Source organism: Alexandromys fortis, unplaced genomic scaffold (assembly GCF_014885135.2).
Source record: "Alexandromys fortis isolate MF-2015 unplaced genomic scaffold, M_Fortis_MF-2015_v1.1 scaffold_77, whole genome shotgun sequence".
Classification (NCBI taxonomy): Eukaryota; Metazoa; Chordata; class Mammalia; order Rodentia; family Cricetidae; genus Alexandromys; species Alexandromys fortis.
The window spans coordinates 6694795-6707327 of record NW_026067967.1 but is presented as its reverse complement, the minus strand read 5'-3'; the positions used below and the strand labels follow the sequence as shown (position 1 = coordinate 6707327).

General features: G+C 55.1%; 1 protein-coding gene across 4 annotated transcripts in view; it reads left to right on the top strand.

Annotated features, from left to right (window-relative positions):
- Myo7a (myosin VIIA) overlaps positions 1-12533 on the top strand; it is a 68811-nt gene that overhangs the window by 34462 nt on the left and 21816 nt on the right. For all 4 annotated transcript variants that reach the window (XM_050154494.1, XM_050154495.1, XM_050154492.1 and 1 more), the window contains exons 16-26: positions 2829-2966; positions 4831-4989; positions 5294-5386; positions 7397-7491; positions 8521-8605; positions 9059-9277; positions 9572-9679; positions 10481-10690; positions 10813-11016; positions 11242-11418; positions 11858-11941. In XM_050154494.1, coding sequence (XP_050010451.1) covers positions 2829-2966; positions 4831-4989; positions 5294-5386; positions 7397-7491; positions 8521-8605; positions 9059-9277; positions 9572-9679; positions 10481-10690; positions 10813-11016; positions 11242-11418; positions 11858-11941 — 1572 coding nt within the window. The remainder of the gene's footprint in view (positions 1-2828; positions 2967-4830; positions 4990-5293; positions 5387-7396; positions 7492-8520; positions 8606-9058; positions 9278-9571; positions 9680-10480; positions 10691-10812; positions 11017-11241; positions 11419-11857; positions 11942-12533) is intronic.

Sequence of the window (12533 nt, the reverse complement as noted above, 5' to 3'; positions counted from 1 at the left end):
CTCAGTCTTGGGCTCTAGCAGAGGGGAGCAGTGAGAGAATCCGTAAAAGATTAAAGCAGCTGTGCTGTGTGTGTGTGTGTGGGGGGGTATGGATGAGGACGGGGGCGGTGACAGGCCTTGGGATCGCTCATGAGGCTCAGGACAGGCCTTACTGGGAAACGAAGGCGCTGCCCTCCCCCAGGGAGACTTTGCAGGAAGAGGGGCACACATGTGCAAAAGTCCCAAGTGTACCCTGGGCAGAACCAGGAGGCCATTGTGCCAGAAAGAGTGCCAACAGATTGGGGACCAGAGGCTACTGGAGCAGATCGTGGAGCTATCGTGGATCCTTGTAGGGCCATTGGGTATCCTTGGAGTGAGGAGGGCAAGGCGGCTGGTTTTCCAGCCCCCCGCCCCCACTCCACTGCTTTGTGAGTCGAGTGGTTAATGCTGGGCATGGTGACAGGGCAGGAGGCTGAAGTGGGAAATGAGCCAGCCAGGCTGAGGCTGGAGCCAGCTGCTGGGAAACGTGAGTGACATCTGATCCTGGGAAGGACCTGCACGTTTGTCCCAGATGAGAGAAGGGGCAGGAGGGAGTTGCTAAGGGTTTGGTTGTACAGCTTTGGAAAGGTGACAGTCTATGCACCATGGAGGACAGGTGGCCAAGGGGTTGACGTGTGTCCCGGTGCACACACAGCAGTGAGTGTGCCCAGGCCCTGGTGACATAGTAGTAGGCAAGGCAGACCCAGCCTGTTGTCATGGGGTCCCAACAAGGAGGACAGACAGAAGGGAACAGCTTCAGGATGACAGAATCATGGAGGGCACGTGTGCCCTGTTTAGTATCATATGTGTTCTCAGCATGTGTGTACATGTGCCACAGAGTGAGCATGCCAGTGCATGTCATGCATGTGCATGCAGGGCGTGTGCTGTGAGGAAAGTGTGGCGTGTGTTCTTAGTGGGTGCATGTCATATATATGCACAAATGCTGTAGTGTGCTTGCTGTGTGCGGGTGCTGCGGGGGATGGGTAGAGGGCACGTGTGCTCAGAGTATGCATGTCACATGTTGCCTTGTGTGCTTTATGGCATATGTCCAGCAAGTGTGCTGAGCGCCATGGTCTTATCATGTTTGTGCCGTGTGTATGCATTTATCCTGGATGGTTATGCATGCTGTGTGTGAATTAAATACACTGTCCTGTAGGGTATGCATTTGTGAGTGATTTGTGTTGTATATACACGCTTGGTGTGAGCAAGTCGTATATGGTGCATATGCTATATGGTGCATGCTACATGCATGTTGTGTGTATGCATGTGGGTGTCTGCTGTATACATCATGTGTGGTCTGCATGCTCAGATGTTGCCTGTGTGTATAATGCTGTATAATGTAAATGCGTGTATGGTACGTGTGTATGGTTTGTGTGGGTGTGTACGCACTGTGGGATGTGTGTGCTTGGTGCGTGTGTGCTATCTGCATATAGTGTACGTTGTGTGTGTGCACTGTCTAGTGAGCCGCGAGCTCTGTATGCATGTGCTGTTGCTGAATCAAGAACTCTTGGTCCAAAGCTGACGTCACCCTATCCCTAAATCCCCTGAACAAAATTTTGCATGTTTCGCAATAAAACTTAAGATGAAAAATACTTCATGTTTAGACCCCAAAACATTTGCTTTCCTTCAGGCTTCATTAGAAGCTATGGTATGTCACCTAGATTTAGTGCCGGCTAAGTGCCTTTACCCCCAAATTCCTCATACATGTGCTTTTTGCACCAAAATCTTTTTTAATATTTATTTATTATGTACACAATATTCTGTCTGTATGTATGCCTGCAGGCCAGAAGAGGGCACCAGACCCCATTACAGATGGTTGTGAGCCACCATGTGGTTGCTGGAAATTGAACTCAGGACCTTTGGAAGAGCAGTGAGCACTTTTATCTGCTGAGCCATCCCTCCACCCGCACCCCAGAGTTCTGATACTGAAGGATATCATTGACTTATAACTCTAAGACTATAAAATCTTACATAAAATCAAATTAGCTAATGAATTCTCACACAAACATGGCCAGGAGAACAGCATGTGTTAGTCCCATGCTCTCTCTCGTCTGAGTCTGGCCATGGTCCAGAAGCTTCGTTTCCTGCTCCCTTGACGGCGGGTCTTCCCTAGTCCCCCTTCTCCCTGTTATTTTGCAATGTTCTGAGAGGCACCATATAAATGGGGTGCAGAGCCCACACAGCAGCTGGGAGAACAACAACCTGCCTTTGCAGGAGGATTATCCAGGTCACCCCCACTGCCTCCAGCCTGCCTGCTAATCCCACCAGCAGAGCAGAGGAGGGCATGAGCAGTGCTGGCTCCTCCCAGGCTCCCAGCCGGAGGGTGGTGACCTGCACTAGAACCCCTTCCCCGATCCTGTCAGAGGGGTAGATGGCAATGTTGCTTCACTTAGGTAACAGTGGAGACTCAGCACCCTTTAAGTGGCTGGCCTCAGCCAGATATGGAGTTTGAATTTAGGTGTGCCTGACTCCTGTATTTAAGATGACTCCAGCATCCTGAGGATATCAAGTCTGAACTCATTTATACAGGGAGGGAAAAGGTCTCAGAGATGGGAGGCTGCTGGTCCAGAGTCTCCCAGCTGGTGGGGGGGGCACAGAGGGACAGTATTGGGGGTCCTAGGGAGCTCCCTGTTGTGGGTGTCTGAGGTCCATGCTCCATATCAGACCAGGAAATCCTCAACTACCCACATACCCAGGCTCTGACCTTGGCGGCCTTGCCTGGTCCTTTTCTCCCTCCTGAACAGCTGCTGGGGGCTGGGAGGGGGAAGCTGTGGCCCCTCCCATCACTGTCTGTCTGTCCCCCGCCACAGGGTGCGGAGACCAGGAAGCGCTCGCCCACACTCAGCAGCCAGTTCAAGCGGTCGCTGGAGCTGCTGATGCGCACCCTGGGCGCCTGCCAGCCCTTCTTCGTGCGTTGCATCAAACCCAATGAGTTCAAGAAGCCCATGGTGAGCCTTGGGGTGGGAGGGAAGGTGGTGGGGAGGTGGGGGCAAGATGCTTGGGGGAAGTGGGCAGTGCAAGGTCTTGTCCTCTCTGGAGAACAGAGGGCGTGTAAAAGGCAACCTCCCAGCTGAGTGACTGTACATACGTCATACGCTGCTGCCCTGTGCCTCAGTTTCCTTGAGAGAGAAAGCAGGAGCCATAGCAGCCACCTCTTCCCTGAGATCATTGCCTGAGGTTTGCAGGGTGCTATTAAGTGCTTAGTAAATAGTAGTGTGGCTTATTGCCATGGCCCCTCCTTTGAAAGGTCCCCTCCCGTCAGCTCAGTGTCCACCCCCTTCAGGAAGGCCCTCTGGACTCGTGTACGCGGAGGTCCTTCTGTTTGAGTGACAGCATTTGTTAGCCCTTCCATAGGCCTGGAGTAGCCCTCTTCAGCAAGCTGCCTATGAGGAAGTGAAGGTTGTCACATCAGGGCTCAGGGATTTTTGAGGGGCTTAGATTCCGAGGGCTGCCTAGCCCTAGCTCCTGGCCAGTGCAGGAGGCCCTGAGGGGTTGTTTATCCAGAGAGGGAGAGGGGCCAGGGGAAGCTGGGTGTGGGGCTTAGGCAGGGAGGGAGGGAAAGCTGGGGAAAGTGGCCCAGAGGGAGAGGAAATGACCGCGGAAGCCAGCCTTCCGCACACCCTGTCCCCGCAGGAAATCATGTCCCAGAGTGGGTGAGTCCTGTCCTCTTCTGACTTCGGGTCCCCCTCTGGAGGAGGACATGCAGGCTGGGCTGGCTCCCTGGGACTTTTCCCGGCCCAGGCCTTTTGGGGTCTGTGTTCTCTACCTTTTTAGTGGCCTCCTTACCTGCCTCTCTGTCCTGCCACTACACCGCCGATAATGACATCATGTGTGTAGCCCTACCTGCTCTAGCCTGATCCCAGAAAGCCCCTGGGTCCACTTTCCCCATTTTCTTTCCATTTGAACTTGGGATATAGTCCTGCCCTGAGCCATCCATTGGCTTCTGCGTGACAATTCAAAGAACACGCTCTTCCTGAGGCACTACAGCCAGCCCCTGGAGAGCTGTTTAAATAACCGTGGATCTGTAATGGGGGCCACATGAAGGGTGGCCTGGGGCTGTGTGGAGTACCTGGCAGCCTGCACTGTGCCCTGACCCAGGCTCTACTGCCCCTTCCACGCTCTCCAGAGCAGGCCTTGGACTTTCAAGATTCTATCCCTTCCCACATGCTCACCTGCCTCCAGATCTGTCCCTCAGTATCCACGAGGCCTCCTGTGTCTCCCAAGGGACACTGTGGTGACATTTCATTTGTATTTTAGTAAATAAAGCTTGCCTGAAGATCAGAGAGTAAAACAGCCCCACTGGTCAGTTTTACAGACCAGGCAGAGGTGACACACGCCTTTAATCCCAGTAGCCACACTAGTTGCCATAGAAACCAGGTGGTGCATGCCTTTAATCCCAGTGGTGCACGACTTTAATCCCAGAACTAGAGGGGAATGTAAAATGGGAGGAGACAGTTCTCAGTCATAGAGTCCTGGAGGCAGGGTCACCATTTTTGGACTGAGGTTGAGGTAAGAGCCAGGGACTGGCTGCTTTGCTTTTCTGACCTTCAGGTTGAACCTCAGTTTCTACCTCTAGTTTTTATAAATCGTGCATCAGGACACGGACCTTTTCTGTGATCTGATCCTATAGCACATGGTTGTCCAATCCCAGGTCTTCACGTCATGCTGCCACTTGGGTTTGACCAACAGTCCTAGGCTCCTGCCTGGCTTTGCTCCCCACGATCTCTGTATGTTTCTGGTCAACGGCAGGGCAGGCCTTGCTTCCCAGCCGTGGCCTCGCCCTGATGCCTTTGTTTGGTTCTGGCCCGGCAGCTCTTCGACCGGCACCTGTGTGTACGGCAGCTGCGATATTCGGGCATGATGGAGACTATCCGCATCCGGCGAGCAGGCTACCCCATCCGCTACAGCTTTGTGGAGTTTGTGGAGCGCTACCGCGTGCTGCTGCCTGGGGTGAAGCCAGCATACAAGCAGGTACGAGGCTGGGCAAGCCACAAGGGAGAGAACTCCAGGTTTACGTGGGACTGGAGCTTGGCATCTACTTGGTCACATCAGGTGCTGCTGCAAAGAGGGGCAGATAGAAGGACATATTTGAAGACCTCGGCTGTCATGGTGGTTGCCATCCAGTTGGCTTGAGGAGAAAACAGATGTTCACGGAAGGCAGGGTCAGACTGCGTCCGTCACACAGCCAGACAGGACAGACTTGACCCCAGTCCTGAGAAGGACACTTGGGAGCCTTCCTGTCGGTTATACCATCAGTACCCTTGTCTTCCGCCAGGGTGACCTCCGAGGGACATGTCAGCGCATGGCCGAGGCGGTGCTGGGCACTCATGATGACTGGCAGATTGGCAAAACCAAGATCTTTCTAAAGGTGAGCGCAGTCTGCCCTGACGGCCACGGCTCTGCCATGTCTGGAGTCCTGCACACATGGGGTGTATCTTGATGGCTGTGTGTGCACCAGAAATAATTTATAGCTGGGCGGTGGTCACACATGCCTTTAATCCCAGCACTAGGGAGGCAGAGGCAGGCGGATCTCTGTGAGTTTGAAGTCAGCCTGGTCTACAAGAGCTAGTTCCAGGACAGGCTCCAAAGCTACAGAGAAACCCTGTCTCGAATAACCAAAAAAAAAAAAAAAAGAGAAATCATTTATAATTATTCATAAAATAATGTTTAATCATTATTGAATATTAATAAAATATTTATTAAATAATAATGATTGATTATTAATAATTATAAATAATGGGGCCAGGTGCTGGCCCAGTTTAAAGTCAGATGACCAGATGTGGGTTACCTTGTCAGACCCCATAGCGGGGACTCAAACCCTGGCCTGTGGCTCTCAGCCTGGGAGCTGAGGATAAGCCGTTCAGCATTTCTGTCCACTCTCGTGTCTGTGACAGGCTGGGCCTGGGGTGGCCTAGAGTGGACCTTAGGGTCCCTTCTTGTGGTTTTTGGCAGGCAGGGCTCAGGAGGGTCAGCTGTGCACTGTCTTTCCCGGCTCTGTCTTAGCACCAGGGACAGCAGCTACAGTTTCTGGCTCCCACAGCCTCCTAGGCGACGGTGGGAGAGAGCAAGACCTGGGCCTGAGCAGTCATGGCCCTGGAGAGCCGCTGCGTAGGGACAGTGTGGGCTTCCCTATTTCCATTTCCTCTGTTCTGGTGACAGAGCAGGGCTCTTCCTCTGTGGGGGCGGGGCTGAGTGCCGGATGGCTGGGAGAAGGAGGGGGAGGAAGCCGCCTTTAGTGGGGTCTTGGTGAGGGCTTTGAGTCAACCCCTGCACCTCCCATGTCCTTGTTTCTGCATTGGGAAATATGTTTGCGTCCCCTCTGTTCCTTGATTGCTGGCTGGAGAGTGAGTTCTGAGAGCCAGGCACTGTCCTCTCGTGCCCAACTCATAGGTTCAGAGAGAAGCGAGGGACCGAAGCCAGGCTGAGGGATGTAGGGAATGAGCTGTCGACCTGGGATGGTCAAATGCCAGGCATGGGTTGGCAGAGAGAACAGACAGAATCGTGATGGCATCTAATGTCAGAAAAATCAGAGGGACACCCTTGTCCCCATGCGCACCCACCTGCATTCTTTAGGAATCCATCCTTCAAGAGCCTGCGTGTCCCAACCCCAGCCGTCCATCCACCCATCCACCCATCTGTCCACGCACTGAGAAGGCCATGGCCGAGTCTCACCCAGTGTCTAGTGACTGTTAGACAGATGTTTATCGTGAGACTCAAAGGCCAGGCTCCTCCACACCATCCAGCACTGTGCCTACCCATGGACCATTCCTTCCATCTATGCATTGATGAACCAGTGAATTTCAAATTTCATCTAAGAGGCAGGGGGACGGGGCTTGGGAAAGAGTTGGGGAAGGGCTGGAGGTGTCATTGGGGTCTGGCAGGGTCTTGAGTGCCGGGATGAGGTATATGCTGTGGGTTTGTTTGGAAGACTGGAGGAAGGTTGTCTGACTCATATGAAGGAGAGGCTCAGAGGGGGAATGGTAGACACCAGGAGCATCCTGGTAAGGAGTGTGCTGCCAAAATCTTGGAGAGAAAAGGTAACAGGGTCCAGGGGTGAAATGGTGACAGGAGAAGCCAGGATGTGACTGCTGAGTCTAGTGAAATGAGGTGCCTCTGGCTCCTCTGGTCCCCTCCCCAGGCCTCTGGGGAACAGCCATAATCTCTGGTAGCAAAGGAGGTCACTGCACAGGCCCTAGCAGGATTAGGAGCCCGAGGTGCACACAGAGTCCTAAGCCGGAGTTACGACAGGAGACGGGTCCTACCTGGACTGAGCAGGCAATCTTGGGGGGACAGTACTCATGAGCAGGCAGTCTTGGGGGGACAGTACTCATGAGCAGGCAGTCTTGGGGGGACAGTACTCAGGAGCTCTGCCTTTCAGGACCACCATGACATGCTGCTGGAGGTTGAGAGGGACAAGGCCATCACAGACAGAGTCATCCTCCTTCAGAAGGTCATCCGGGGCTTCAAGGACAGGTCTGTGTCAACAGCTTCTGCTCCCTTAGCATCCCCTCTGCTCCCACACGGACACAGGGACAGGCATGCACGCCCATGGTGCACACACAGAAGCCATCACACACGTGCCCAGCACGCGCACGCGATCACAAGGTCATCCAAGGATCACAAAGCTCTACCATGTCATGTAAACCAGACCACGCACTAGCTGGTTCCTCCTGCACGCGTGGAGGCGAGAGGTATAGTCACAGATATTTTATAAGTTACAAGGTGCCGCTACCTCGTATTCTACGTTCAGAACATGCGTATATCTGTGATGGTCCACACACGGGCAAGGCCAGTTCTAGAGTGTGACGCAGGTGTCACAGAAACCCACAGTCTGCCTCCCTTCCTCCCTTCTACCAGCCTCTCCCCCTTCCCCTGCCTTTCCTCCAGTTCTCGCCACCATCCGCCTCTCAGCGTGCTGGCCCTGGAGCGCTGGCCGGTGCCATGACGTGTCTGTCCACCCTTCCCTCCTGTGTTTCCCAGAAAACACTTGCTGTTGCTTTGTGGCCTCTGTCCCCATCAGAGTTGACTGTGGTATCTGAGGAACAGGCTACTGTGTGTGGAGACTGGTACCAGGCTCTTCAGAGGCAGACAGTGATGGGGCTCTGGTTCCAGCCTCCTAGGTCTCGACTCCCTCACCTACAACGTGAGGGGGTTGGACAACTTCAAGAGCGCGCTCTTTCTCTCTCTCTCTCTCTCTCTCTCTCTCTCTCTCTCTCTCTCTCTCTCTCACGTTATTTCAGTATTGACTTGGCCACACATCCACTCTCTCAGCAAACATCTTCCTAATTTCTGCTTTAAAGGCCAGGCAGGAAGGATAGGCGTTATGCCTCATCTCTTACAGGAGGTGGCGCTGTGGTACAGGGGTTCCACACCTTGCCCGAGATCACATCACATAGCTTGGGGATCACAGGACAGGGGCTCAGAGTGCCCACAGCTGGGCCCTGGCTGACTCTGGCCACCAGCTGTCTGCTCTGGAGTCACCCATCGCTGCCTCCCTTTCAGGTCCAACTTCCTGAAACTGAAGAGTGCAGCCACACTGATCCAGAGGCACTGGCGGGGTCACTACTGTAGAAGGAACTATGAGCTGGTAAGCCTTGCTTCCCAGATTCCACTGGCCTGGCCATGGAATGGCTGTGTTGCCTTGGTTACAGGACTTAACCTGAATCCAGGCATGCCCCCGCCAGCCCTACCTTTTCTTCAGTCAAATCTCCAGTCTAGCTCTAGTGGCTGTCCCGTGGGATTTTGGAATGTTTTGGTGGGTTAAAGCATAGTGAGACTGAGACCTTGGGAAGATCCAGGAGAGACCTGGTCGCTTGCAACTCTGGAATATCCGGCTGCAGCCTGCACTTGGTGTAGGGAGGTAGACAAAAAGAACACTGGTTAGTTAAGGCTGGAGTTCCTGGAAGGAGGCAGGCCTCACTGTGGGACCCAGGTAGCTTGGTGGGTCCAGTCTGACGGAGGACTGTGCTCTGAATGTTGCTGCTGGCCTCGTCCGTCTGGGCTGGAGCTCAGGTCTGAGCAGGGCTTGCTGTCCTTGCAGATGCGGCTTGGCTTCCTGCGGCTGCAGGCCCTGCACCACTCCCGGAAGCTGCACCAGCAGTACCGCTTGGCCAGACAGCGCATCATCAAGTTCCAGGCCCGCTGCCGAGCCTACCTGGTGCGCAAGGCCTTCCGGCACCGCCTCTGGGCCGTGCTCACCGTGCAGGCTTATGCCCGAGGCATGATCGCCCGCCGGCTACACAGGCGCCTCCGAGCCGAGGTGAGGGGTTTCCCCGAGACCAAGAGCGGGCGGCTTGTTGGTGTGTGCGGCCCCACACAGGTGTCTCCCCACCCCTGCCCTGGTGCTGGTGGAGGATGCCAGAGATAGAAGGGAGACTTTCCACTATGCCTGATTTCAGGACAGACCAGAGACCTGGCTCTGGGATCCACAGGGCCCCAGTGCATGTGCAACCTGGGGACCAACTCAGCCTAGGGGCGCCGGGAATGGGGTGAGGCCGGGCTGTGACAAGGGCTACACATATTTTTATGTCCACACGGCTGCTCCTTTCCTCAGTACCGGCGGCGCCTGGAGGCAGAAAAGATGCGGCTGGCAGAGGAGGAGAAGCTCCGGAAGGAGATGAGCGCCAAGAAAGCCAAGGAGGAGGCCGAGCGCAAGCATCAGGTGAGCCCGAACCTCAGAACTGTCCTGGGCTGTTGCTCTGCCGTCTTCCTCCCTGGGAGATAGATACTTCCTGGTTCCGTCATCCCACAGCTGCTGAACTCTCACGTGGGGTGTGGGATGGAGCTGGAATCAGAGGGCTGTGCCCACAGCACCTTCCTGGTTAGCGGTGGCACCCAGAGCAAAACCTGCCAGGAGAGTGACCAGGGTCATGTAGCCCGACTCAGGCTGCCAGTCACAAGTGCCACCGAACACTGAAGTGTGGCTTGTCTAAAGGCCATGGCTAAAATTGGGAGGTGCACACAATGATGAAGACTTAGCTGAAGAGGGGGAGGATGTAAGGTACCCATGTGATTTTTATATTTGATTAAATGCGAAGTTGATATTTGGGAAATATGACCCAAATCATTAAAACATTATTAATATTAGTTTTTAAAACATCATCATTATTTTGCCTTTTAAACATGGCTTATATTAACCTTTCGCTCAGTTCTAGTACAGTTCCCAGCCCCAAGGCCCAGGACTTCTGGCACGGAGGCAGGGTGGGCAAGGAGGCAGGGGCAGGCATGGAGTCAGGGTGGGCACGGAAAAGGGAAAGCTAGAGGAGGTGTCCTCTGTGGTCCAGGGGTGCTGGACATCTCTCTGGCCCAGATGGGGGTTGTGAGCATAGTCAGCCACCCCGTGTCAGGATCCTGGTGGAGTCAGGGTTGCTCCTCTGGTCTCTCCGGCTCCCTGAGGACAGCTGTTCTCTGAGGCCATGTTGCTGGGCGCTGACTTACTTCCTCTACATCACCCTGCCTTCAGGAGCGTCTGGCCCAGCTAGCCCGTGAGGATGCGGAGCGGGAGCTGAAGGAGAAGGAGGAGGCTCGGAGGAAGAAGGAGCTGCTGGAACAGATGGAGAAGGCCCGCCATGAGCCCATCAGCCACTCAGATATGGTGGACAAGATGTTCGGCTTCCTGGGGACTTCAAGTGGCCTGCCAGGCCAGGAGGGCCAAGCACCTAGCGGCTTTGAGGTACTAGGACTTTGGGGCAGGATTTCCTGACATGCAATGCTGGTCTGAAGCGGAGTGGAGACGGCAGCCTAGCTGCCTCCACTCCGGCCCTGCTGGCTAACAGTTGGGACACAACCCCCCAGGACCTGGAGCGAGGGCGGAGGGAGATGGTGGAGGAGGACGTGGATGCAGCCCTACCCCTGCCTGACGAGGATGAGGAGGACCTCTCTGAGTACAAATTCGCCAAATTTGCTGCCACGTACTTCCAGGGCACGACCACACACTCCTACACCCGGAGGCCCCTCAAGCAGCCGCTCCTCTTCCATGATGACGAGGGTGACCAGCTGGTGAGGCTGCCTGCAGCTGGTGAGGCTGCCTGCAGCTGGTGAGGCTGGGGGGGAGGGGGCGGGTAGACGCTACCCTTGACGGTGGCCAAGGTCTGACAGCCTTTGGCCCAGCACCCAGCCTAGGGTCAGTCCACACTGCAGGTGGCTCTCTCTGTTTCCAGCTTCCTCTCCAAGCCCAGGTTCTTTGTCCTCCCTGGCTTTCTGACGCCTGTACTCCATCCTCAGGCGGCGCTGGCTGTCTGGATCACCATCCTCCGGTTCATGGGGGACCTGCCGGAGCCCAAATACCACACAGCCATGAGCAACGGCAGTGAGAAGATCCCGGTGATGACTAAGATCTACGAGACCTTGGGCAAGAAGACGTACAAGAGGGAGCTGCAGGCCCTGCAGGGTGAGGGCGAGGTGAGGCCAAGGTGCCCCCAGCTGACACCTGTTTGGGCGAGTGGGGATGATGTCAGCATGGCAGCCTCGGGGAATCAGCGGAAGCGTCCTGGGATCTAGCTGTCTCTGCCTGCCCCAGTGCCCGGCCCTCCTCTGTCTACTCGTGGGAATAACGAGTGATCGTGTGCCGACTGTAAAGTGCTCATCCTCGCTGAGCAGCCACACTGCAGAGCGGACAGACTGCTGTGTTAGTGACCACTTATTGGGAGGCAGACAGTGCCCGAGTCTCAGCAGGGGGTGAGGGTTGAGAGTGGCCTCGTTGCCTGCACCTGGTAGAAACGAAACACACGTGCACACGCACACTCAGACACATGCACATGTGCATGTGTGCATACACACACACTTCCCCAAAGCCTCTCTGTCCTGATATCACATCCTTGCTTTCTGTTACGCGGCCCAGCTCCCCGAGGGGCAGAAGAAGACCAGCGTGAGACACAAGTTGGTACACTTGACCCTGAAGAAGAAGTCCAAACTCACAGAGGAGGTAAGAAGAGACCTCAGGGCCTGGCATCGCTTCGGGGTTCCTTGGGTAGCTGGACTGCAGCGTAACTAGACTGGGCGTGGGAGTGGAAGGAGCAGGGGCGGTTGACGCCTCCCTTCTGCACAGTACAGCATTGGAGCAATCACTGGACAGGAATGCATGGAAGCACTTGGGGTGGGGGCTTCCCAGGGCAGGGGAAAGAGTGAGGAGGGGCTGTGCACACCCATCACACACATGAACAGGAGGCTGCTGCTCGCTAACACACACACCATAAAGTCCTTCCCAGGACCTATCAGCCTGGGAGCAAATTCCTGTGGCGGTCTCCTTGGTTTTCTATACTGCAACCCATCAGTCCACCCCTCTCCTTCTGAGGCCACCAAGGCCTCCCCCCCCCAGGGCTGTCTAGGCTGGCAGGGGTCAGGTCTAGAACAGACAGACATGGGCCCAGTAGATGTGAGGACCTGGCAGGCCCTCTGTCTATGACGGAGGTTCTCTCACGGCATCTGAGTGCAATCTGGGGCAGCTTCTGGGACTGTGTGAGGCCAGGAGAGACACACATCTACTGAGACCCAGATATGAGTCTGGCCATGTCAAG